The sequence below is a fragment of the Giraffa tippelskirchi genome, chromosome 2, assembly GCF_054371585.1.
Source record: "Giraffa tippelskirchi isolate mGirTip1 chromosome 2, T2T-mGirTip1v1.2.pri, whole genome shotgun sequence".
Classification (NCBI taxonomy): domain Eukaryota; kingdom Metazoa; phylum Chordata; class Mammalia; order Artiodactyla; family Giraffidae; genus Giraffa; species Giraffa tippelskirchi.
Window position 1 is genome coordinate 170095017 of NC_137276.1, and position 22683 is coordinate 170117699.

The 22683-nt window shown below is 38.0% G+C and overlaps 1 protein-coding gene across 33 annotated transcripts in view; it reads left to right on the top strand.

Moving 5' to 3' along the window:
* The window catches only part of GSK3B (glycogen synthase kinase 3 beta), a 267763-nt gene extending 249232 nt beyond the window's left edge, over window positions 1-18531 (top strand). For 27 of the 33 annotated variants that reach the window (XM_081571915.1, XM_081571924.1, XM_081571923.1 and 24 more), the window contains 2 exons: window positions 957-1055; window positions 15845-16021. In XM_081571915.1, coding sequence (XP_081428041.1) covers window positions 957-1055; window positions 15845-15912 — 167 coding nt within the window. In that variant the 3' untranslated portion in view covers window positions 15913-16021. Of the gene's footprint in view, window positions 1-956; window positions 1070-5800; window positions 5855-15844 lie in introns of all 33 variants that reach the window. The other 6 variants (XM_081571931.1, XM_081571930.1, XM_081571935.1 and 3 more) reach the window with 4 other exon arrangements.
* The last annotated feature ends 4152 nt before the right edge of the window (window positions 18532-22683 follow it).

The window sequence follows — 22683 nt, forward strand, 5'->3', positions numbered from 1 at the left end:
CTTGTAGCTCAGAGGATAACACCTTCCTGTAGCTAGTATGGTTGTATAATTATTCCTTTAAATTATTAGAATAATAGGTAGAATTGTTTATAACAACACTTATTAGAGTAGAAATGAGCGCCCACTAAGTTAAATGCCAGAACAAACCAGGGTTATCCCAGGCAGACTGGAAGAACAATCATATTACCTGAAATTAACACCAGATGCTTTTATGTACAAGCTCACCTCCACGTCTCAATAACTGTTTACATTATTAGATCAAATATCATCTTAAAATTATTTCTCAAGACTCATATACAGCACGTGATTCTTTAAAGAAAGCCAGTTTGTATACAGTTGACAGAGAGACTTCCACATCCAGATAAAAGCCTACTTTAAACTTTTAAAAAGTAGCAGTCTTTAGGTTAAAAAGCAAAATAGGATTCAGTAGACATTTTTGTTTTCAGTAAAAGCAATGAGAATTAACATATGTTTCTTAAATCCTGTTTCCACTACTATTTGGATAAATCATACCTGCCATCAAGTAAGTTGGTCTATGCATGCCAATGTACAGACTGCATATTTTCTTTTCTGTGACCCTATCACTGTCAACCCCTACAGTCAAATATTGTCAGAGTAGCAAGGGGAAACCTTGTATAATTAAGTTAAGGAACGATGGAAATATATCTTATTAATACACTTACCCTCAAACTTTTGGCCAGTACCTTTCCCCAGCCTATCGTTAGTTCTCAAAGATACCCAAATTTTGCTTTTGTTATGTATCACAACATATTGGTGGCCTTTCTCTATAGGTTAATTACTAGCTCATGATTTAGTTTCAGATGTAGATTTATCGTGCTTTTTTTCTGTTAAACCAGTGTTGTAATGCCATGTCTTCTGTTTAGTGATACCAATAAAATAGTTTCACAACAGAGTTAAGAATGGACTCTAACACATGTATCTTACCTTTTCTCTAGAACTGTCAAGTAATCCACCTCTAGCCACCATCCTTATTCCTCCTCATGCTCGGATTCAAGCAGCTGCTTCAACTCCTTCAAATACCACAGCAGCCTCAGGTGAGAACACAGAAGTCTCTTCTAAAAACACATGATTTAGTTTTGTCTCCATTTTATATCATTTGTTGAATGTGAATGTTTAGTACCTTCCAGCTATCAAAAACATAGCATAGCCAAATGATTAAATGTGAATAAAGTGTTGCTTTAATTTCCAAAAAGCATGAAAGGAACCCATAAATGCTTTATGTATAAGGTATAAATATCTTATTATAATGTAAGTGATGTCACTTGGTTATTTTAAAAGTCATGCTTTCTGTATAATTTCTTGATTAATATATTAAGTGAGATGCTTATAGCAGAAAATGGTCTGCAGAAGTGTAATCTTATTGAAGATAATTCACTTTAATTCCATTACCCTGAATATAAATTATATTAATATACTGGAGAGGGAAATTCACAAGAAGTGTGAATGTAGATTGGTGTAATTTAATCATTTAAAGGGCTGAAACGGCAATGCAAATTCATTTAGCTAAGATTTAGATCAGAATATGACTAAATCTTGTCTATCCCCGCCCCCCAAAAATCCCAAATGGTCTCCCAGGTTAAAGCTCAGGTATACTGCTGGTCCTGGAGCTGGTTCATGTTGGGACCTCATTTAATTAGAATTACCTGCATTACAGTGTTCTGAAAATACTCAACCCTTGAGTGAACTGAAGGTCCTCCGAAGGACAGCTAAAATGAAGTTAGAAATAGGTAGCACAATTGGACTCCCCCCACAGCCTCCAAAATGCAGATGTCAGGAGCTGACTTCATTTTTACTTAATCATCTGTTGCATTGAACCTAGTTGGATCAGATTAATGTTTGCCCAAGGGCATTTATGCTCCAGGAAATAAAACCTTGCATTACTAGTTCTTAGCATTCAACAGTGAGGTCAAAATCTACCTCCTGTTGTCTGACAGAGTTGTTTGTTCCTATCCAATCTTAATCTTTTGAATGTTTCTAATAAAGATTGACAACATTTCATTCTAATCTGTGGCCCATCTTCATTCCAGAAAAAGTCTAGAAAAAAAGGTCTCTTTTCTAGTTCTAGTTTCATCAGCACATGCTACCTTGAGAAAGTCATTTGAACTTCATTAGTTTTGGTAATGTCCTGTTCATTTTCTCAGTTTATAAAATGAGTGGCAATGCTCTCCTCAAGTAATATGGTACAAATCAAATGTGTACTGAAATGTGCTTTGAATTTTTTAAATGAAAAAATAGAATTTTTTTGTTTTGCTTTTAACTATGACCTGTATTTAGAAGAAAGACAGAATTGCTTCAATGAGCTATTAATCAACTTAAATCACTGGCCTAGGTTAGATTGTGTTGATTGTATAAAACATTGAATAGGCCCTAATCCCAAACTAGCACATTTACTTGTTGAGCTAGTTCATAGGAATTGTTTTAGACTATCAATACAATGAGAATTATGATTGGTAAGTTTTGGGTAATTTTAAATGATTTTCTTAATGTGAAATACTAGTTAGTGATTACAACTAAGATTTGGGGCAAATTGTCTGCCTAGTAGGAGCCTAGTATAACCTGATTTCAATATTGCTTTGATACAAGTTACAGCAGTCATCAAAAAATAATTTTACTGCTGTATATACATTTTTATAGCTGTTGAAATCAGATTTCAACATAAATATGTACACTGGCATTGGGCCTTGATCCTGAGAATTTACTTAAAGTTGAAGTAGATCAGGGTGTGAGGAATTTTATAGAAATAGTAGACTAAGGGCAGAGCTAAAATTAGTTTAAAGAAATGCATACCTTGAATATCTTAATACCAGGAAGGATTTCAGATATTTCACTAAGCTTCCTAGTGGCTAAATAAAGAAGTGATATCTGTTTAAAATTTCCCATATACTTCATTAGATAAAAAGCACACTGGTGGCTTAGGAGAAGCACAGTATTTCTGACCCTGCTGTTTGAGAAGTAGTTCTCCTTTAGGGCTGCAAATTTGGTACTATAAGCTAGTGGTAAAGAATCTGCCTGCCAGTGCAGGAGATGAAAGAGGTATAAGTTCCATCCCTGGGTCAGGAAGATCCCCTGGAAGAGGAAATGGCAACCCACTCCAGTATTCTTGCTTGGAAAATTCCATGGCTAGAACAGCTTGGTGGGCTATAGTTCATGGGGTCTCAAAGAATTGGACACGACTGAGCACATGCACACGCAAGAGAGAGTAAATGAAACTCCTGTCACCATTTCAACAATAAATGTAATGGTGACTCCATTTGGAAACTTTTTTAAATGCCCCTCAGTATGAGCTAAAGGCACAACACTACAATATGGTTAAAGCAAAACAGTTTTTTGGGGGGCCAAAGTTCTGGGAGCCAAGTAATGTCACCTAACATATCTTAGGAAATGCTCATCTAGATGAAGAGATTGACTGTATGCCCTTAATGGCCCAGATTTAAGTAAATACATACGTATGTGCATGTATACATATTTTAAATAAGTATTTGGTAGTATAAGTTACATTCTTTAGTAAGATCTTAAAATATACATGTTCTTTGCTGTCTCTCTTAGCATCAATTTCTTTATCCATACAATAGGAATAGTAAATACCCACCACATGTAGAGTTATGAGAAGTAAGATATTAAGTGTACAAACTGCTTAACACTTTGCCTGGTCACAAGGTGGGCCTTTAGTGAAAGGAAACTGCTACACCATTTTATTGTTATTGCCAAGTAAGGACAGATCCATAAATGTTAAAAACCAGCCATGTGAAAGACAGGGTTGACATCCATCCTTTTATGAAAAAGAATATATGACTCTCTTCACCTGAATAAATGGACATCTCATCTCCACCCAAGCAGGGAGGAAGTGAATGCCTGCCAACATGACAAAGCATTTCCAGGTCTGCTCCAAGGTATGAAGAACTGAAATATTAAGCTCCAAAGCCTCCGACCTTGAAAACCTGAACCTGGAAATTTTTTCTAATTTAGAATTTTCAAAATTAGAATTTCTAATCACCCACCCTAGCTATAGCACCACAGTAATTCACCTTTGGGTGAATGAATTGCAATATGTACCTGTAACTAAATAAGAGTAGTTATTCCTATCCAGTCCTATCCACATGCAAATATATGTTTAGGCAGTTACCAACATGGTACATACACTGTAGTCCATGGGGTCACAAGAGTCAGACTTAGTGAGTAAACAAAAAGTTATATAATAACAAAAAGGAGAGCCAATATGATCTGAGTGGTTAGCAGTAGGAAAATGATTCAGTACATTATGAAATCTCCATTTTTATGTAACTGTAAAAGACAGTTATTATGAAACTTAGAATTGTTGAAGTATTCATCTTAAATTATGTGGAGAAAATTTTAAAATCCTATGTACCATGTTGGTAACTGGGCTTAAATGTGTATTTGCATGTGGATAGGACTAGATAGAAATATACAAAAACTAAAACAGTTGTGGTTAATCAGTGGATAGGGAGGTTGTTTTTTTTCTCAAAAACTTTCATTGTTTAAATCATTTTTAAAACAACGTCGGTTCCTGGGGGCATTATATCTGACCATGGCTCTGACTGACACTAGAAACTTCTGAAAAGTGTACATACTGTTCTCAGACCATAAAGTATAATTTCTTATTTCAATGTTTGTATCTATCTGATTTTTCTCCACACCCCCAACAGATCCTCCCATTCATTCCATTTGGGAGACCATTCATCTGGACCCTGTAGAGTAATAATAAATCTTTAGGAATTATAGTTTTACTGATCATATATGAATTACTTTAGAGATCATCTGATCCAGTGCCAGATGAGTTAAGTGTAAGATGTAGTTGGGAATTTCAGCTAAAGCAATTTTCTCTGTGTTTCGTAATAGTCCTCTGGGTAAGGTTTCTTCCAGTGCAGTAGTTCTGCTATTAAAATAAATTTGAAAACCACTGATTTCATTTCACCCTCCTTATTATCTACTAAAAGCTAGTGTCCCATACTTGTATATATTCAGAAACTAGAATATTCAGTAGCACATTCCATCTTTGTATCACTTTGTTAGAAATTTATTCCCTTATACCTCTTCCACTCAATGATCCTACTCGGGGGTTATAGAAAACCAACCCAATTCTTACTTGCAAAGGCCCTTCAGATTTTAATGATGGCTATGGCTAGCATCTTCTCCATACTAATGAGAATTTTAAATCCTAATCGTGAATATGTTCTAAAATATCAGAATGTTAGATTTTCTAAACAGTTATTTGTCATCTGCACATTTTATAAACATACCAATTTTTTGCCTCTCTCTAAGCAAGTAATAAAATATATCAATGAGGACAAGGTAGAGCCTACTAGATTTTTTTTTTTCTTTTTTTGGTCTTTACCAGGGTTACTGATAAAATAAGTTAAATGGGACTAGACAAGGCTTACTAGGGATTATTCTTCTGATGCTCTGTAAATAACTCTAAATTACCCTTGTTGTTTGCTTAACTAGAGACCAACCTTACAATATTCATTTATATAGTAATGTTATGAAAATTAGTAAAAATGCTTTTGTCAAGAAAACTTTCAGCAGATTTTTTCCATCAAGAAAGAAACTGTGTCAAAGGTGGAAATGAAAAAATTTTGTTAAAGACTTAAAAGGAAGTTTCTAGTGCTAAAATATTTGTAAATTGAATTTCTGTAATTCATTTTAGAATGTGTTTTTAGACTATAGATTCTGGGTTTAAAGACATTTAAAATGTATAGATTTCCCTCACCCTCCTTGGGCTGCATTTTGTTTATTAGGATTTTTGTTATATCCTTTCCAGGTTGAAAACCCTTCTAACAGAAAAGGGAATCATGATAAGAGTTGGACAAGGTCTGTCTTCTCTGTCTTTTTACCTGGTCAGGGGGCTTAACTTTTCTTGGTCTTGCTTTGAAAACCTTTTGCTGTTAACCTCATTTAAACTGAGTTTGGCTTGTTCTGACAGGTTCACATTTTTATTTTTCTATTCTTCCTGGGATGTGTGCCCTACTTTTTAAATTAAGAGCTCATCAAGAAAAACCCTTTTATTTGGGTTCTTTGGTCCTTCTCCTTTTACTTTGTAAAGAGAGTATATGCAGTTGTTTGGTTGGTCGGAATTTTGTTTTCTATAATTTTCTATTTCCTGTCAGGTATTAGCCCCTTTTGAAGATTCTAACTACAAAATCATACTTATTCCCTGAACTTGTTGAAATGCATTTTGCTAAAGTCATGGTTCAGATTTAGCCAGGGCTAGTGGTCCCTTTTTCTATTGCAGTTATTTTTACCACAGAATTCCTGTCACCTTGTCACCTTCCCCATCACCAGCCTGTTTTTTTCCTAGCTGGACAGAATTAAACCCAGAATAATTTCTCCCATTGTTTGTTTCCACTGAATTTGACAAATAAAATGTTACATTAAGTCAGTGTATTGAATACTTACTTTTCTAAAATGACAGTTGCCTCCCTTCATCCCCTCCCCAAGTATCACTGGCCTGTGGCACTTTTATAGTGTGCACTGGGAAAGCTGTATCCACATCCTGTCTAGTTGTAGAATCCACAGTGTATGCCCTCAGGTGGTGTTCTTCATAACTCTTCCTGTCTATTTTCGGTTTATCTTAATCGAAATGTAAGGATTTTTCTCTATTAAAAACATAGTTCCTACTTATGTATGGAAAGAAAAAAAAAACATGATATCTAGTTATTTTAGAAAATAAGACTCTCCATATTCTCACTTCCAAAGAAAATCAAAGGTAACACTATATTGTATATTTTTGTCTAGTTATGAGTGGACAGAGAGACTGGCTTTTTTTTTAATGGGCTTATGGTATATGGAGGAAGGTGATATATGACTCTATAGTATTCAACTAGTATTCTAAGCCTATACCATAATTTATTTAACTAATTCCTTATTGGACATTTGAGTTGTGTCCCAGTTTTTAGAGGAATTCCTGAGTCAAAAGGTGTAAGGAAGTTTTAAATTTTTAATATATGCTGTCAAATTTTCATCCAGAAAGCTTGTCCCATTTTACACTGGTAATGCACATATTTTTTCATTTCTCCATTACTTCAGCACTAGCCGGCCCAGAGGGGGGGGGTGAGGGAGGTGGGGGGTCAGAGTGTACATGAGCACATCTGTATTTTTATGCATTACCAACTTAGTAGATGAAGGTGGGTATCTTTGTTAGGGACAGTTCTATGCCCATTTCCTCCTATTGGCTCTGGGTTTGAAGTTTTGAAGTATAGACTTCATCCATATGTGACCGTTTGACAAATTCACTGACACCAATGAGACTGTATCTGAGACTGTATCTACCCTCTGTTAGGATTTCAAGTTCACTTACTGAGGTTGCATATAGATACCTAGAGTCATACCGTCTTGGTATTATTTTCACCACAGCAGTGCTAAGTATCACTTCTAGGAAATTGCTTATTTTAATGTAAAACATGTTGTTTCCTATTAAGTCAAAAATTTTACCTGGGTTTTTCCTCCTTCTTCCAAAAGTATTGTAAAATCTTCTTGATTGAGTTGGTGAGTATCCTATCAGACATTCTTCTGGGTATTCTTCCAGTGTTCCTCAGTTCCTTACTTAAAGTCACTTGTTTATATTCATATGCCTTTTCTTATTCTTTGTTCCTCAACTAAGTTTTTTAACTTAAAAGATAAAAAACATCCTTTGTCTCCGTGGCTTTCAGTTTTTTACCTTGAACAACCAAGCCTCTTAATTAAAACGTGTTCTGCCCCTGAACACACAGCAGCTAAGGTCTCTTTGCTGCCAGCTGACCAAGTATAAACAGTATGGTTGATAAGCCCTCCAGGTTTGCTGCTGGATTGATTGCCTCACTGGTGTCTGAATTTCGGTTCTGTTTTTTAAATGACTGAATCCACCATGGTATCTCATGCCACACCTTTTCCTTGTAATACTATGACAAGAGAGGTGCTGATATTTTGCTTAGAAGTGCCCCCTCATTATGATACACACAAAGTTATCAAAATCCTGGTAGACATTATAAAGAGAAAAAATGAAAATTGAATCCTTTTCCTTACCACTGATACTTGATTTCATTAGTGTAGAGTATGATTTTAGTTTAAATGTAACATTGAGATATACCTTTAATTCTTCATGAGTAACAGTGTTGCTTGTTCATGTGTCAGTTAATACCACTAATGTGAGACCTAGTTTTAAGTAGAGGCATTTCCACTTGGAACAGCTTGAATGGGAACATCTCAAATTAGGACCTTCGGGTGTACACAATACACACAATATAGCCCAAAGCTCCAAAACTCTATCTTTTAGAGGAGTTGAGCTGTCATGAGACAGTTCTAAATTATAAAACTAGGAAGGCTCATGAATAGAAATTTACAAAATGGGCTTAGGAGAGCATAATAAAGAAACTAAGTAAAATATACTTAAAGTTCCCAAGTATATTTATAAAGTACATATAAAGCACAAAAAAAGATTTGATATATCTGAAATATGCTCTTTCACTGATATGCCAACAGTGATTTTATAGCTTTTGAGAACCTGAAAGCATGTTTAGAGTAAATAAGAAACTACATTTTATTTTTATTTAATTTCAGTTAAATAACCAAATGTAGCTCGCAGTCTTCCTATTTGAGAGTACAGATAGAACGTTTCCATCATTGCTGTTGGGCCAGACAGTGAACACTTGTATCAATTAGGTTTAACTTTTATAGACCTATAGTTCTGGAATACTGAACCTTTGGAACCCCAGCTCCCTTGTTTATTCTCTGTCCTGTTCCACCTAACCTGTTCCCTTATTTTCTGCTTTTCTATTTAAACCTTTTGGCCCCAGTTTATAAATGTGGGACCTTCCCTTCGCTCTCCTTCCCCTCCCCATTTACACATTTGATCAGACACATTGGAGGGAGAATGGACAGGACTTGCTGATGGCATTGGCAGGGGTGTACGAGTAAAGGATCAGGGTGAGAACTTTCGGTTTACCACCTAAGCAACCAGATGGTGCAGTTTCCTCAGTATTGAGACAGCTGCCCATCAAATCCATGACTCGATTATCTAGCAGCTCTTACAGATCTTTACAAATCTGAAAATAAAACTATGACTCCTCTCCTGGAAAATATGTGTATCAGATATGGAATTCTGTACATAAAAATCTACTCTAGGACAGAAGTCATAGCCTGGTGTACTCTTGGGGGAACCTAATATTTTAGAGCTTTGCCCTTAGTTTCACTACAGGATTGCCCAACTTGTCATTTTTACCTCTAAGGTCATACAGAATAAAATGGATCTCAATACATGTACAAATTTCCTTTGCCATACCCAGTACCAGAGCCATAGAACCATAGACTCTTCTCAGGATTAGGGGAAAAACAAATGAACAACTGGTGTAGTTTTCCATGTCTTAAACAGTTTATTAGGAGCATACCAAATTTTGTAGAGGGACTTGCTCAATAGTGCTCTCATTGGCTTGTGAAAATGTATGCATTAGTTATCTACTGCCGTGTATCAAGATAGCCCCAAATTTAGCATCTTAACAGTAAACATTTATTATCTCACACAGCTTTTGTGCAGCCTAGTTATGTAATTCTGGGTGAGGGTTTCTCATGAGGTTGTAGCCAAAATGTCGGCCAGGACTGCAGGCATCTGAAGGATTGTTGCCTGGGGTTGGAAGTTTTACTTCCAGAATGGCTCATTCCTGTGGGGAGTGAGTTTGTACTGGCATTTGCAGAAGGCCCAGCCCATTATTGTGTGAACCTCTCCATAGTAGTATATGTGTCTCATGTTGAGGCAGCTGGCTTCCCCTAGCCCAAGTGATCCAAGGAAGAGAAGGTGGAGGCCACAGTGTCTTTTATGTCCAGACTTTTGGAAGTCACACACCGTTGTTTCTCTGATATCCTGTGTGTTACATAGGCTGGCCCTATTTGTTAGAGGAAGGGATTACATGAGGGTATAGACATCAAGAGGTGCATGCCTCATTGAGGCCATCTTGGAGGGTGGCTACCACAGTGTAAAAAGAATGATCTTATCCCTTCTTCCCCCAAAGCTGACTGTTCTCTCCTTTCTCCCTCAAATCCATCCTTGGTTTGTTGGTTTATGGTATATCAGAGGGCTGGTAATGAGCATTGGTTTCTAGGAATGTTGGAAATCAATAAATAATCTTCCCTTGTGGCTCAGACAGTAAAGCGTCTGCCTACAATGTGGGAGATCTGGGTTTGATCCCTGGGTCGGGAAGATCCCCTGGAGAAGGAAATGGTAACCCACTCCAGTACTCTTGCCTGGAAAATCCCATGGAGAGAGGAGCCTAGTAGGCAACAGTCCATGGGGTCACAAAGAGTCAGACACAACTGAGTGACTTCACTTATAGTTGTTTACAAAACACCTTTATCTCTGTGTATCCTATTCAGACTATTTGAAAATTAGATAATAAAATAACCATACTGGTAATTTTATTATTATAAATTCACTGATCTGTTTTAATGTAATAACCCTTTGGTTAATAGAAGTAGACTCTGTAAATCATATTGGATTATGTAGGGGTTAGGTCTGAATGAAAGCCCTCTCTTCTTCCTTTGATAGGAAATCTTTTCTGCTTGTCTCCTACAGCCCATAAAGGTAATCATTCTGTTCCTCTGTTCCCTCTGTGCTCCTCTCTCCCGGTTGTTACCTCTGTAACCTTGGGCAAATTATCTCATTTCTTTGTGCATTCATTCTTCCCGTTTTCAAAGTGGATGCAATATTGTGCCTATTTCTTACATTGTGGGCTGAATGACATGTTTGCAACATACTTGGTATGATATCTGGCACATTGGTAAGCACCCAGATGTCAGCAGCTGCTACCACTGATGCTGTGGTGATGGTGGTGGTTATTGCAGTCACACTAAATTACACATTTGTGTATTTCTAGATGTCTCTTTTATCTTTCCATTTATTGGACAATTACTAAGCACTTCTTAGGCCTTATTACATAGATGGTGGTATTATCACCATTTTACCTATGGGGAAATTGTGGGTAGAGAGGTTAAATAACTTGTTCCATAATCACACAGCTATTAAGTTGTACAATGGAGTTTCATACTCAGTAAATATTTGTGGAAAAACATTTGTGAAATTGGATTCAACTTAAGGAAGATAAACAATCTTAGCCTATTTTTAAATCATAATGCCAGATTGCATCACTTTTATCAGTACATATGTAAAGGGAAGGGAATGAAGAATCAAGATGAGCTTTGTTGCTTTTAAAGGGTTATTGTTTAGACATAGAGAACAGACTTGCGGTTGCCATGGCGGAAGAGGGCAGGGGAGGGAAGGACTGGGAGTTTGGGATTAGCACATGTGAACTCTTTCATAGGATAGACAAACAAGTGGGTCCTACTGCACAGCACAGGAAACTGTATTCAATATCCTGTGATTAAACATAGTGGAAAAGAATATTTAAAAAAAATAGTAACTATTTAAATGTTTGAGAAGAAAGTTATAGAAATTGCAGTAAACATCTAAATCTAGTGACTTTATCAGAATTTTAAATTAACATTTAAATTATAGAGGGTCCATGTTAATTCAGATTCAAGTCTGTAAACAAATATACAAAATTGACAGTGGGATCAAAATAAGCATATACCAAGAAGAACTTTAAAAACATAGCTTTGCTCATTGAATAAACCAGGCAGTCTGTTGGAGCTACTGTTGAGTTTATGAAAGTTCACGTGTTTTTGTTTGTCTTGCTTTTCTTCTCCTTGTGTTTGTTTTATATCCCTCTGAAATATAGAGAACTCTATACTTTTTCTCAGCAAGGACTTTTATAACCTGGTTTTAAGTAGAGCTCATTGCACTGGGCAAAGGTTTTGGGGTTATTTTTTGGTTTTGTCTTTGATGAATGAATTCAGTGCTGTGACTTTAGATATCAAGGATAATTGTAATCAAAGTAATTAGCTGTTAAAATTTTACTCATCAAGTGATTTGGAAATGATTCAAAGAAAAATAAGATATCATTAAATTACAAACCTGAGGAATGTGAATGTCTTTTAAAATTTTATCATTCAGAAGGTGATTTTGTTTCTGATTATATGTCCACTTAAAAGGCTTGTGCTTTTTATTATAATCATATTAGCAGGTCTTTGGATTTATCCAAGAAAGAGGAGACTAGTTTTGGGAATGTCATTAACTCATAGGTAATAGCCAATGCAAGGTCATCTGCAGATTAGTAGCTAAATAGAATATTGCCAAAGAGTAATAATGGGCTGGCTGGCAATGTAGATGAGTCCTGGTGAGTGTTGGCCGATAGCTAATGACCAGCATGGCCAGGGGTGTGACGATGCTGATAATGTGTGCTGATAAATTCCTGATGACTGGTGGATCTCGAAGACCTGAGGAAGACCATAATGTGACAGTTTAACCTGTCATCCTCACATGTTAAAAATGAGAGAAAAGTTCTATTTGATGATAATCATGCATAGGTTCTGAGTGTCGTCCAGAGCATGAGAGATGCTGCAATGGCAGGGTTTGTGAGGAGCATTATATTCTGACATATGTTTGTACCTTCCAGGCTTTCTCAGGAGTGTTGTTTTTAACGCAGCCTGTGCCTAAATTATGAAAATGAACATTTTTCCTGCAAAAGACTTATAGGAACCTGTGGCCTGAATAGGAACTGATGTTAGGTTATTGAAACACAGAATTTGAATGATCATTGAGACTAAAACTCCTGATAAGCAGGGCATGTACAAAAAAAAAAAACAGGAGTTATGAATGAAGTGTTATATACAGTTACTAACTGGTTAATGTGAAAGACTGTTTACCTGCCTTTGGAGCATAGGTTCTATGTTAAATACCATATATCCTCTCTTGCCACCTGTCCTTGAGCCATTCAGATAAATTATTGTGATGCCATGCCATGGGCAATGTGGACCTAATGGATGGACCCTCATGTCATAATGCCTGTACTTATTTGCATGAAAATAGGATTAGAAGCATTTTTGAAGCTGTTTTGAAGGAAATAAAACCAATGAACACAGCCATTCTTATTAAGAGATAGAAACATTTCTTCCCCAAAGTTTGAGTTAAGTATAAGGGCAGATTGTTTAAAGGAATAATCAGATATTTCAGAAGGAAGTATAGTTTTTAAAGAGTAGCCATCAAAATGATAAGCTGAGTATCTAATCCTTAAGAGTTCCAGTATTTTGGTCACCTGATGGGAACAGCTGGCTTACTGAAAAAGTCCCTGATGCTGGGAAAGATTAAGGGCAGGAGAAGAGGGTGTCAGAGGATGAGATGGCCGGATGGTATCACCGATGCAGTGGACATGAACTTGGGCAGACTTCAGGAGATGGTGAGGGACAGGGAGGCCTGGTGTGCTGCATGCCGTCCGTGGGGTCGCAGAGTCAGACACAACTGGGTGACTGAACAACAACAAGAGTTCCTTAACCTAGAATTGCTGTGTGTTCTTGGGGTCAGTTTCCTGCTCAGTTAAAAAATTCAAAGTAGAAAGATTCAAGGACCAAATGTTGCATTCAGCCATAAAATTTACTCATAGGATACAGGAGAGCTACAGTCTCCAGAGGGAGGTAGAACTTCTGAGTCTGTTTTGTTGGTGTCACCAGCCTTGATGGCAAGAGTGGTGGACTTCTAGGATGGTGGCTCTTGAAAGTTGCCCATCTCAGTCAGGCCACCTCTCTTCTTGATCAGGGCTTAGTGTGAAGTTTTTGAGAGGAAATTTGCCTAGCCATATATCCCAGTCATGTGTCTAAGACAGAGATGCAACTTGACTAGCCACTGAAACAGCAGTATGTTGCCTACCTAAGATGGAGAGCCAATCTGGACACAGTTAAATGCCTTTTTAAATGTTACTGGAGGCTATGAAATAATAGTGGACCTTAAAAAGTGTGTGTGTTGGGGGGGGTGTGGATTAAAGTAAGTAGTAAAGATACATGTATTTCCAAAGTATTAGGCAAAGTAAGCTCAAGTGCTCTGATGTTTGACTGTAAGATGCTTTATTAAGTTGAATAAGGGAATTGGTCCTTCAGTGGCTATTTCTTTGCTGGTTGTGTCTTCCATTTCTGTGAATAATGGAGAAGGACTATACTTAGAAAGCAAGCAGTCGAGTTTGATTTACGCTTGGCGCTTCTGCCTATCAACACTGACCCATATTGCTTTCATTGCCTCCACTCATTCACCTACTTAAGCAGATGGCATATTATAACACCATTCAGAATTTCTAGCAAGTTTTCCAAGCTGTGCACTGTTCATTTATTTTCAGGTAAGCTGGATTCCAGTTGAATATTCATCCTATTCTAATCCCAGCTATGGCAAGAGCTTTGATAGAAATGTTCTCTGGCATAAGTCTGAGGCTTATGCAGAGGCACCATCTTCCCTGCACCGAGACCCATCCAAGGCACATACTTATATCTACGCAGAAAGAAATTCAGATTTCATAGTGTTGTTGTTGTTCAATCACTCAGTTGTGTCTGACTCTTTGCGACCCCATGGACTGCAGCATGCCAAGCTTCCCTGTCCTTCACATCTCCTGGAGCTATGTCCATCAAGTCAGTGATGGCATCCAACCATCTTCTCTGTCGTCCCCTTCTCCTCCTGCCTTCAGTCTTTCCCAGCATCAGGGTCTTTCCCAATGAGTCAACACTTCACTTCAGGTGGCCAAAGTATTGGAGCTTCAGCTTCAGCATCCATCCTTCCAGTGAATATTCAGGACTGATTTCCTTTAGGATGGACTGGTTTGATCTCCTTGCCGTCCAAGAGACTCTCAAGAGTCTTCTCCAACACCACAGTTCAAAAGCGTCAATTCTTCAATGCTCAGCCTTCTACATTTCAACTCTCACATCCATACATGACTACTGGAAAAACTATAAGCCATAACTTTGACTAGACGTAACTTTGTTGGCAAAGTAACGTCTCTGCTTTTTAATATGCTGTCGAGGTTTATCATTTTCTTCCAAGGAGCAAGTATCTTTTAATTTCATGGCTGCAGTCACCATCCACAGTGACTTTGGAGCCCAAGAAAAGAAAGTCTGTCACTGTTACCATTGTTTCCCCATCTGTTTACCATGAAGTGATGGGACCGGATACCATGATCTTAGTTTTTTTGAATGTTGAGTTTTAAGCCAGCTTTTTCACTCTCCTCTTCATCAGAAGGCTCTTTAGTTCCTCTTCACTTTCTGCCGTAAGGGTGGTGTTATCTGCATATCTGAGGTTATTGATATTTCTCCCAGCAATCTTGCTTCAAGCTTGTGCTTCATCCAGCCCTGCATTTCGCATGATGTACTCTGCATATAAGTTAAATAAGCAGGGTGACAATATACAGCCTTGATTTACTCCTTTCCCAATTTGGAACCAGTCCATTGTTCCATGTCTGGTTCTAACTCTTGCTTCTTGACCTGCATACAGGTTTCTCAGGAGGCAGGTAAGGTGGTCTGGTATTCCTGTCTCTTTAAGAATTTTCCACAAGAGACTGAGCCAGACCTGTCTTTGAGTGTCTGAGTGTCTCCTGTGGAGGCACAGGTCAGCAGTGGCCTGCCACAGGGAGAGGGACTCTGACTGCAGCAGACCTGGGAGGTGCAGCATGTGGCATAAATCCTCTTGGAGGAGGTCACCATTAGCCCCACCGTAGACTGCCGAGCAGAAGACCCACAAACTGGAGAACAATTATACCAAAGAAGTTCAAGCACTGCTGCACAAGTTCTAGGGCCCACAACAGATTTCCCAACCTGGGGATCCAGCAGAGGGACTGAAATATCATAGTACTGGCCATATTTAAAACAACACTCCAGATACAGCTCTCAGTCTGCAGTTGAGGCAACGTTCTTTTCTCTCTGAGGTATTACAGCATTGTTCATGCTCTCTGTTGGGGCTTTCGATTTGCAGATGCTAATGCTGGAGACCGTGGACAGACCAATAATGCCGCTTCTGCATCAGCTTCCGACTCCTCCTGAACAGTCCCGAGCAGCCAGCTGCACAGGAACAACCACCAGTTTACTTGAGTGTCACTCAGCAACACTGGTCACGATTGGCAAGAAAATTAAAAAGAGAAAAAAAAAAAAACCTATTCATTTTAGTGTTCAATTTTTTTTATTATTATTGTTGTTCTTATTTAACCTTGTAAAATATCTATAAATACAAACCAGTTTCATTGTATTCTCACTTGAGGGAGATCCAGGGGGTGGGAGGGGTTGTGGGGAGGGGGAAAGCGGAGCACTAGAACACACAATCTCTCTCCCACGACAATCTTTTTTTATCAAAAGTCTGCTGTTGTATACTTTAAAAACAGGACTCCTGCCTCATGCCCCTTCCACAAAAGAAGAAGACTTTGTGCTTAAATTTTTTTGAACTTTGTTTTCTTTTAAAGTCAAGTGTAAGACTTGGTTATAGTGCACAGCTTGAAATTGGTTGGGAGCTTAGCAGGTGTAACTCAATGGGGACTTAAATGTCACTTGTAAAATTAATCCATATCCTCGGGTACTTGAAGACTTGCCTTTGGCATGTCAATGGCAGGTGTGGCAGACAAAGGAAATGTGTGTCATTTGTAACCCGGGAGGTCAATAAAGTTTGAATCTGTAAGGGGAAAATTCTGAATCGATGTCAAGGTTTATTTTACTCTTAATCAGTGCTAGTGGTGAAGAAACTTCTGTAGGTAAAGAAACTTCTGAAGCTGTCAGGGGAGAAGCGTGTGTGCTCTTTGTGTGGGTCTTTGTTTGCCTGACCAAAGGTTCTCTATAAAACTTAGTACAGTTTTAATCCAGTGACCCAGGAGAAGACTGAGAAGGGTGTTGAGCTGGCCGCTCTGGCTGCAGAGGTCAAAAGCTGATGAACCTGGAGGAGGAGGATGGGCCGGGCAGATCTCACCACTGTGAATTAATTTGTCCAGATTTTTTTTTTTTTCTAAAGTTGCTTCCCTTGGAAAGATACACTTGAGAGGACATCGTAGTTAAATAATGTGAATTGTAACAGTCTACTGGTTTATTTTTCATATTTTTTAATTGCAAATTGAGCTTGCAGAAATTGCCACATTCTGCATATAGTTCTAATTTTAACTCCAAATCCAGAATCTGTATTTAATTTCAGCTTTTTTAACCTCAAGCTTTTTAAATTTTATTTATTGATGCATGTGAGATAGGCCATGATTTTAGATGGTAGGAATATTAAAAACTACACATCAAAATGATATAAACAGTCACTTGTACCTGCTGACTTTATAGGAAAACTGATTATATAAATGTGTGTATATGTGTTATATACATGGATTCAGTACTGCTTTTTGTTTGGGTTTTTTTTGTTTTGTTTTGTTCTGTCTTTCTGTTTTTGTCCACAATATCAAAATTGACTAGTTGAAGCATGAGGATGTTTCCCACTACACCTAGTTAAGAGTTTTCGTTTTCTTCATAAAATCAGTGAACAGTGTAAGACTCAGTCTCTGTTTTTGAAGAAAAAGCAATATTCCTTGGAAAGCAAGGAGAATTGAAGGATTATGTTGGCAGTGAGGAAATAGATTTTCACAGCTAGTTTGTTTTATATTTTTAAGGTTGACATCTATGTGGGCCTTATATACTCTAAAAGAACCTTAGACACCTTGGTGCTTATGGGCCATTACTTGACCTATGAATCTTTAAGGCACAATCAGTTGTACTTTACATTTAAAGATCACTTGAGTGATGGCCGCCTTTCCCGCCTACCTTCCTTCCTTCCTTCCCCACACACCTTTCCAAGGTTAGCTGATAACTGTAGGGCTGCAGAGCTGAGCCCAGACTGTGTATAACCTTTCACCCTCCTTGTTGTCACCTTAAGTCATGTTAGGGGCTTCACCCTCCAGGTGATTCGGAAGTGGAGTCTCTTGGCAGCCCTCACGCAGGTCCCAGCACCCTGTCCTGCTTCTTAACCAAGTGTGTGTGACTCTCCAAGAGAGTCATACTGCATGCTGACGTGAACCAGTACCCAGAGAGGCACCTGCGAGCCATCCTAGTTTTCACTCACTGTCTAGCTAAGCTCTTAAGCCACAGAAGGGTTTCTCCAACCTCTGGTTATATCAGAGTTCGTGAGAAAGGTAACACACTCAGTCAAACCAAATCAAACAAATTGCATTTTACTTTTCATAATGAGCTCCTGAGAGCAAATTAAGATTTGAAAGAAGGCTGAATCAAAGTATTTGACAGCATAATTCTTAAAGGGAATGGCTTTGATAGACCATTTCAGAAAGGGTTTATAAAGAAGCTGGATAGCAGGTCTGTGACAGAGAAGTGGACCTACTTTGAGACCAAACTACCCAGCCAAACATGTGGACACAGACACTACTCTGAACTTGATATACTTGCTGGAGAACATAAAAATCTGTGCTTCTTTTAGGAAACACTTTCCCCCACAAATGGGGTAAGAGAAGAAGAGAGAAAAGTCAAATGTTTTTCTCTCATTTTAATTGTGTGTGTGTGAGGGCTGAGGTTCGTGATTTTTCTTTCTCAAGGATCATGGTGGGATCACAGAACTCTTATACAAGTGGGATCCAGGTCTCTGAATAATGTTTTTTGTAAATAATAATAATAAAAGCTCCTCACCAAATTCAAGCTTGTACATTATATTTTCTTTCAATGTTTTTAAATTTAAGTTCTATTGTTTTGTATGTAAATATGTGGACCCAGGAACTGTTATTAATGAGCAAAAAGTTACTGTTCAGGGCAGTGATTCTGTTTAATAATCAGACAAATTGTAGACGAGCTTTTTAAAGCCATATAGTTTTAACTCTGTACAGTAGGTACCGGCCTGTATTATTGTAACAATAACTCTAGCAATGTATAGTGTATCTATATAGTTTGGAGTGCCTTCGCTTCCATGTGTTTGTTTTTTTGTTTCTGTTTTTCATTTTGCAGATTTTAATTGGTCTCAATATCCATGTCTCCCTGTCCCACCCCCTTCCCTTTGAAATAATGGCTCACTCATAACAGTGTCTTTGCCGCTTCCACAGTTACCATGCTCAGGAGTGGAAAGAGGAAACCATGATCATTTTCATAATCTCATTTCATTCAAGCCCTGCCTTTGTTTTGGTTCTGAACATCTGTTTCCTCCTCAGTAGCAGTGACCAGTTCCATTTCATCCAGGGACTTAGTGTAGTGCCAGGGAGCCCTCAAGCCGGAGAATATGGAATAGAGTAGATTTTGCTCGTCTCTTCCCCCAAACCCTAACCATGGGTCTTACAAACAGCAGATTCCGGGAGACTTCTGCCCTCTCTCTCTCTCTCTCTCCTCCATTTCATCTACTTCCCTCCCAAATGAGAGAAAAAAGAGAGAGAGAGAGAATTGGTTTTTGTAAATCGATGTTTCTTAATACTTGTATCGGTTTTGATACATGAGTGGTTTAAAATGCTGTGGTGCAGTTACTAGTGGCCGCTGCACGACTGCCGCTTGCGCGGTGAGGACTGTTGTTTTCACAAGGGAACTTCCCTCCCTCCTGTCACCTCTACCCCTATTCAGTGAAATGTCATTTTAACTTATCTTTTTAAAAAATCTGTTTCTTACTGTGTGCCCATCATGAAGGCCTTTTTCGAAAGAAAAAAAAAATCAAAATTACTTGTTTTGCCTCCAAGTACTCCATATAAGATGTCTCAAGTAGAAGAAGGAGAAAAAAAAAAACTTTACCAAACCAAAGCTTGCTATTTTTGAAATATCATGTGTTCATTCCAGCAAGGCAGAAGACTGCACCTTCTTTCCAGCAACATGTTGTGTCCTTTTTTTTAAGTCCTCTTAATTTTTAGACACATATTTTTCATTTGTGTTTTAATGAAGCCTGCCTAACCAGTCATCTTGTCTGCACCAATGCAAAGGTTTCTAAGAGGACTATTGTATTCTCTATCCCTGTGGATATAAAGACACTGGCATTTCATTTCTTTTTCCCTTTCCTTTTTAAGGAATTTAACTTTGGAATCTTCCAAAGGAAGTTTGGCCAATGCCAGATCCCCAGGAGTTTGGGGGTTTTTCTTTGTTTTAAACCAAAATTGTATCTGATTTCTCGTTCATGTTAGTGATCATCTAATCACAGAGTCAAACACTTTCTCCCTTATATCCCTTATATAGAAAAATAAACTAAGTATGCTTTACAGTAAAATCTGTCTTTTCTGGTAGAAACCTGAGCCACTGAAAATAAGACAACTAGAAGCAGAGTAGAGCCCCAGACTAAGGTCTATGTTTGAGAGGCTTTGAAAGTAATCTCTGGGGTTTGGATTATTTTCACAAGGGTTATGACGTTTTATTCAAGTTTGTTGCTCCATTTGCACCTCTGCAATAAAAGCAAAATGACAACCAGTACATAAGGGGTTAACTTGACAAAGTAGACTTCCTTGTGTTAATTTTTAAGTTTTTTTTTCTTACTATATCTGTCTACAGGCAGATACAGATAGATGTATGAAAATGTGCTTGCCTGTAAAATTTGCATTCATAAATGTGTTGCCGATGGATCACTTGGGCCTGTACACATACCAATTAGCGTGACCACTTCCATCTTAAAATCAAATCTAAAAAACAAAATTTATATATATATATATATATATATATATATAAAGGACTGTGGGTTGTATACAAACTATTGCAAACACTTGTGCAAATCTGTCTTGATATAAAGGAAAAGCAAAATCTGTCTAACATTATTACTACTTGAATGCCTCTGTGACTGATTTTTTTTTTTCATTTTAAATATAAACTTTTTTGTGAAAAGTATGCTCAATGTTTTTTTTCCCTTTCCCCATTCCCTTGTAAATACATTTCGTTCTATGTGACTTGGTTTGGAAATAGTTAACTGGTACTGTAATTTGCATTAAATAAAAAGTAGGTTAGCCTGGAAATGAAATTAAAATTCACAAGTGTGTGGTCTTTATTTCAGTACCCAACCTTATTTCCTTCACCCTATCTATTTTGCCAATGCATTATGTAGTCACATCACCACTTCGTTCCTCCAATTAGAGAAACACAAAGCTGTTAATAAAAGTCAAGATATCAACACTAGTTCTCGTTCTCTTAAATGATCTTATTCCATTGTATAGCCCCAAGAGGTGCAGCTTCCATCTTGGAAACCTTTGGAGTTGATGTCAAGGAAGCTATGCAGACACTGCTTTGAAAAAAAAAAATACAAGCCTGAAAGGGACAAGTTCTTAAAAATGTGTATAAGCTGCTGTCTTTGATTCCTGTGTTCATGGTCTGGTGTAGCTGTTATTTTCTTTTAACTTTCATCCCATTAGTAATGGTCTTTGGGAGTATCTGTGAATTATATGAACACCACAAATGGTGGGGCTGTACCTCCCAGATAAACCAACACATGTTGTGTTTGAGTCTGCTCGTTTCCAATACTGGATGATGTATGTAAACATGTTATGTCTCTTAGTGCAAAAAGAAACATCATTTTTTTTAGGGCTGGCTCACTCCGTCAGGCCTAATCTAAAGGCTAGATATAAAGTCATGTGACTGCTGCTTCAATAAAAACAAATTTATATTGGATAAAGTCTGGTCCTCTTTATTGTTGTGGTGGTGGGCTTGGCTAATATTTATAAAATAAACACTTTTACCAGTTGCAGGGGTTTGGGGGGGGGGGTCAGCACAAATAAATGCAAGATGTCACTTGTGTGATGGGTTAAGGACTTTGAAGAAGTAGTGATGAACCTGTCCTTTGAGATCATATCTCAGGTGCCCATGGAGAAGGGTAGTTATGAAAGGGAGCACTCAGGTTGCAGCTCCCCTTTGTGGAGAAGTCTGAAGTGAACAAAAGCAATGGGGTGTCCACCCCTCTCTCAGGTGCAGGACTATTTCACCCACTCACCAGCACCTTCAGGTTTAGGAGGGTTGCAGTTATGTTAAGGGGAAGACTGAAGCTGTCATAGAAAACGGTATGATGAAGCCCATGAGTTGTCACAGGCTGTGAAGGAATGGTCCATTAAGTGTATGTTTCTCTTTACATCCTCTTTTCAGAAAAGAGGACAAAACAGGCCTTCCCACGAGTTGTTGATATCCAGGCTTTAACTGGATCCTTCAAGTCCAGATCAGGTAGAGATTGGTGGTGGAGTGGCTCTGACTTAACGGAGCCAGAAGGTAAGCAGTAACTTACTTGGGCTTTTCTCCTGAGCTTTGGAGACTGACTCATCCTCACTGACTGAGGCAAGACCTAGAAAAAAGAATGGGGGTCTCAGGGATGCCTAGAAACTGATGCTAAGTTCTCCTGCTCAAGAGCTCAGGAAAGGGAGTAACGGAAATTCAAACATTTGAGAGTAGGAAAGTTGACTCTAGCTCCTAGCCCTATAAGCTGGACATGCACAAAGCTGCTGTAAGGAAGAATCCTGTGTGAGCTCTTTGGTGCACCTAACCTTGAAGCTTAACTGCACTTGGACTACACTTAGTTTTTATAATATGGGTAATTCATACGTATGTATCAATTCAATGTTTGTGAAACTGCCCAGGTGTTTTTAAAATCAGTACTGGGAGATGGGCATTTCTACATCCCACCTTAATCACCTTGCTCTTACCTTACCGTAACCTACCCTTAACAACCATTTCAGACTCTTGAGTGAATAGCACACTCAAAATTATTTCAATGGGAAAGAAGAGATGTATATGATATAGGAATATATTTATATTTCTAAATGAGTGTAATTAGACACAGTTACTGGGGGCAAAACCTGCAATGTGTTTGGAAAGAAGAACTCCTTTTCCCTCAGTTTCTTTTCTAAAAGCTAGTGTGTT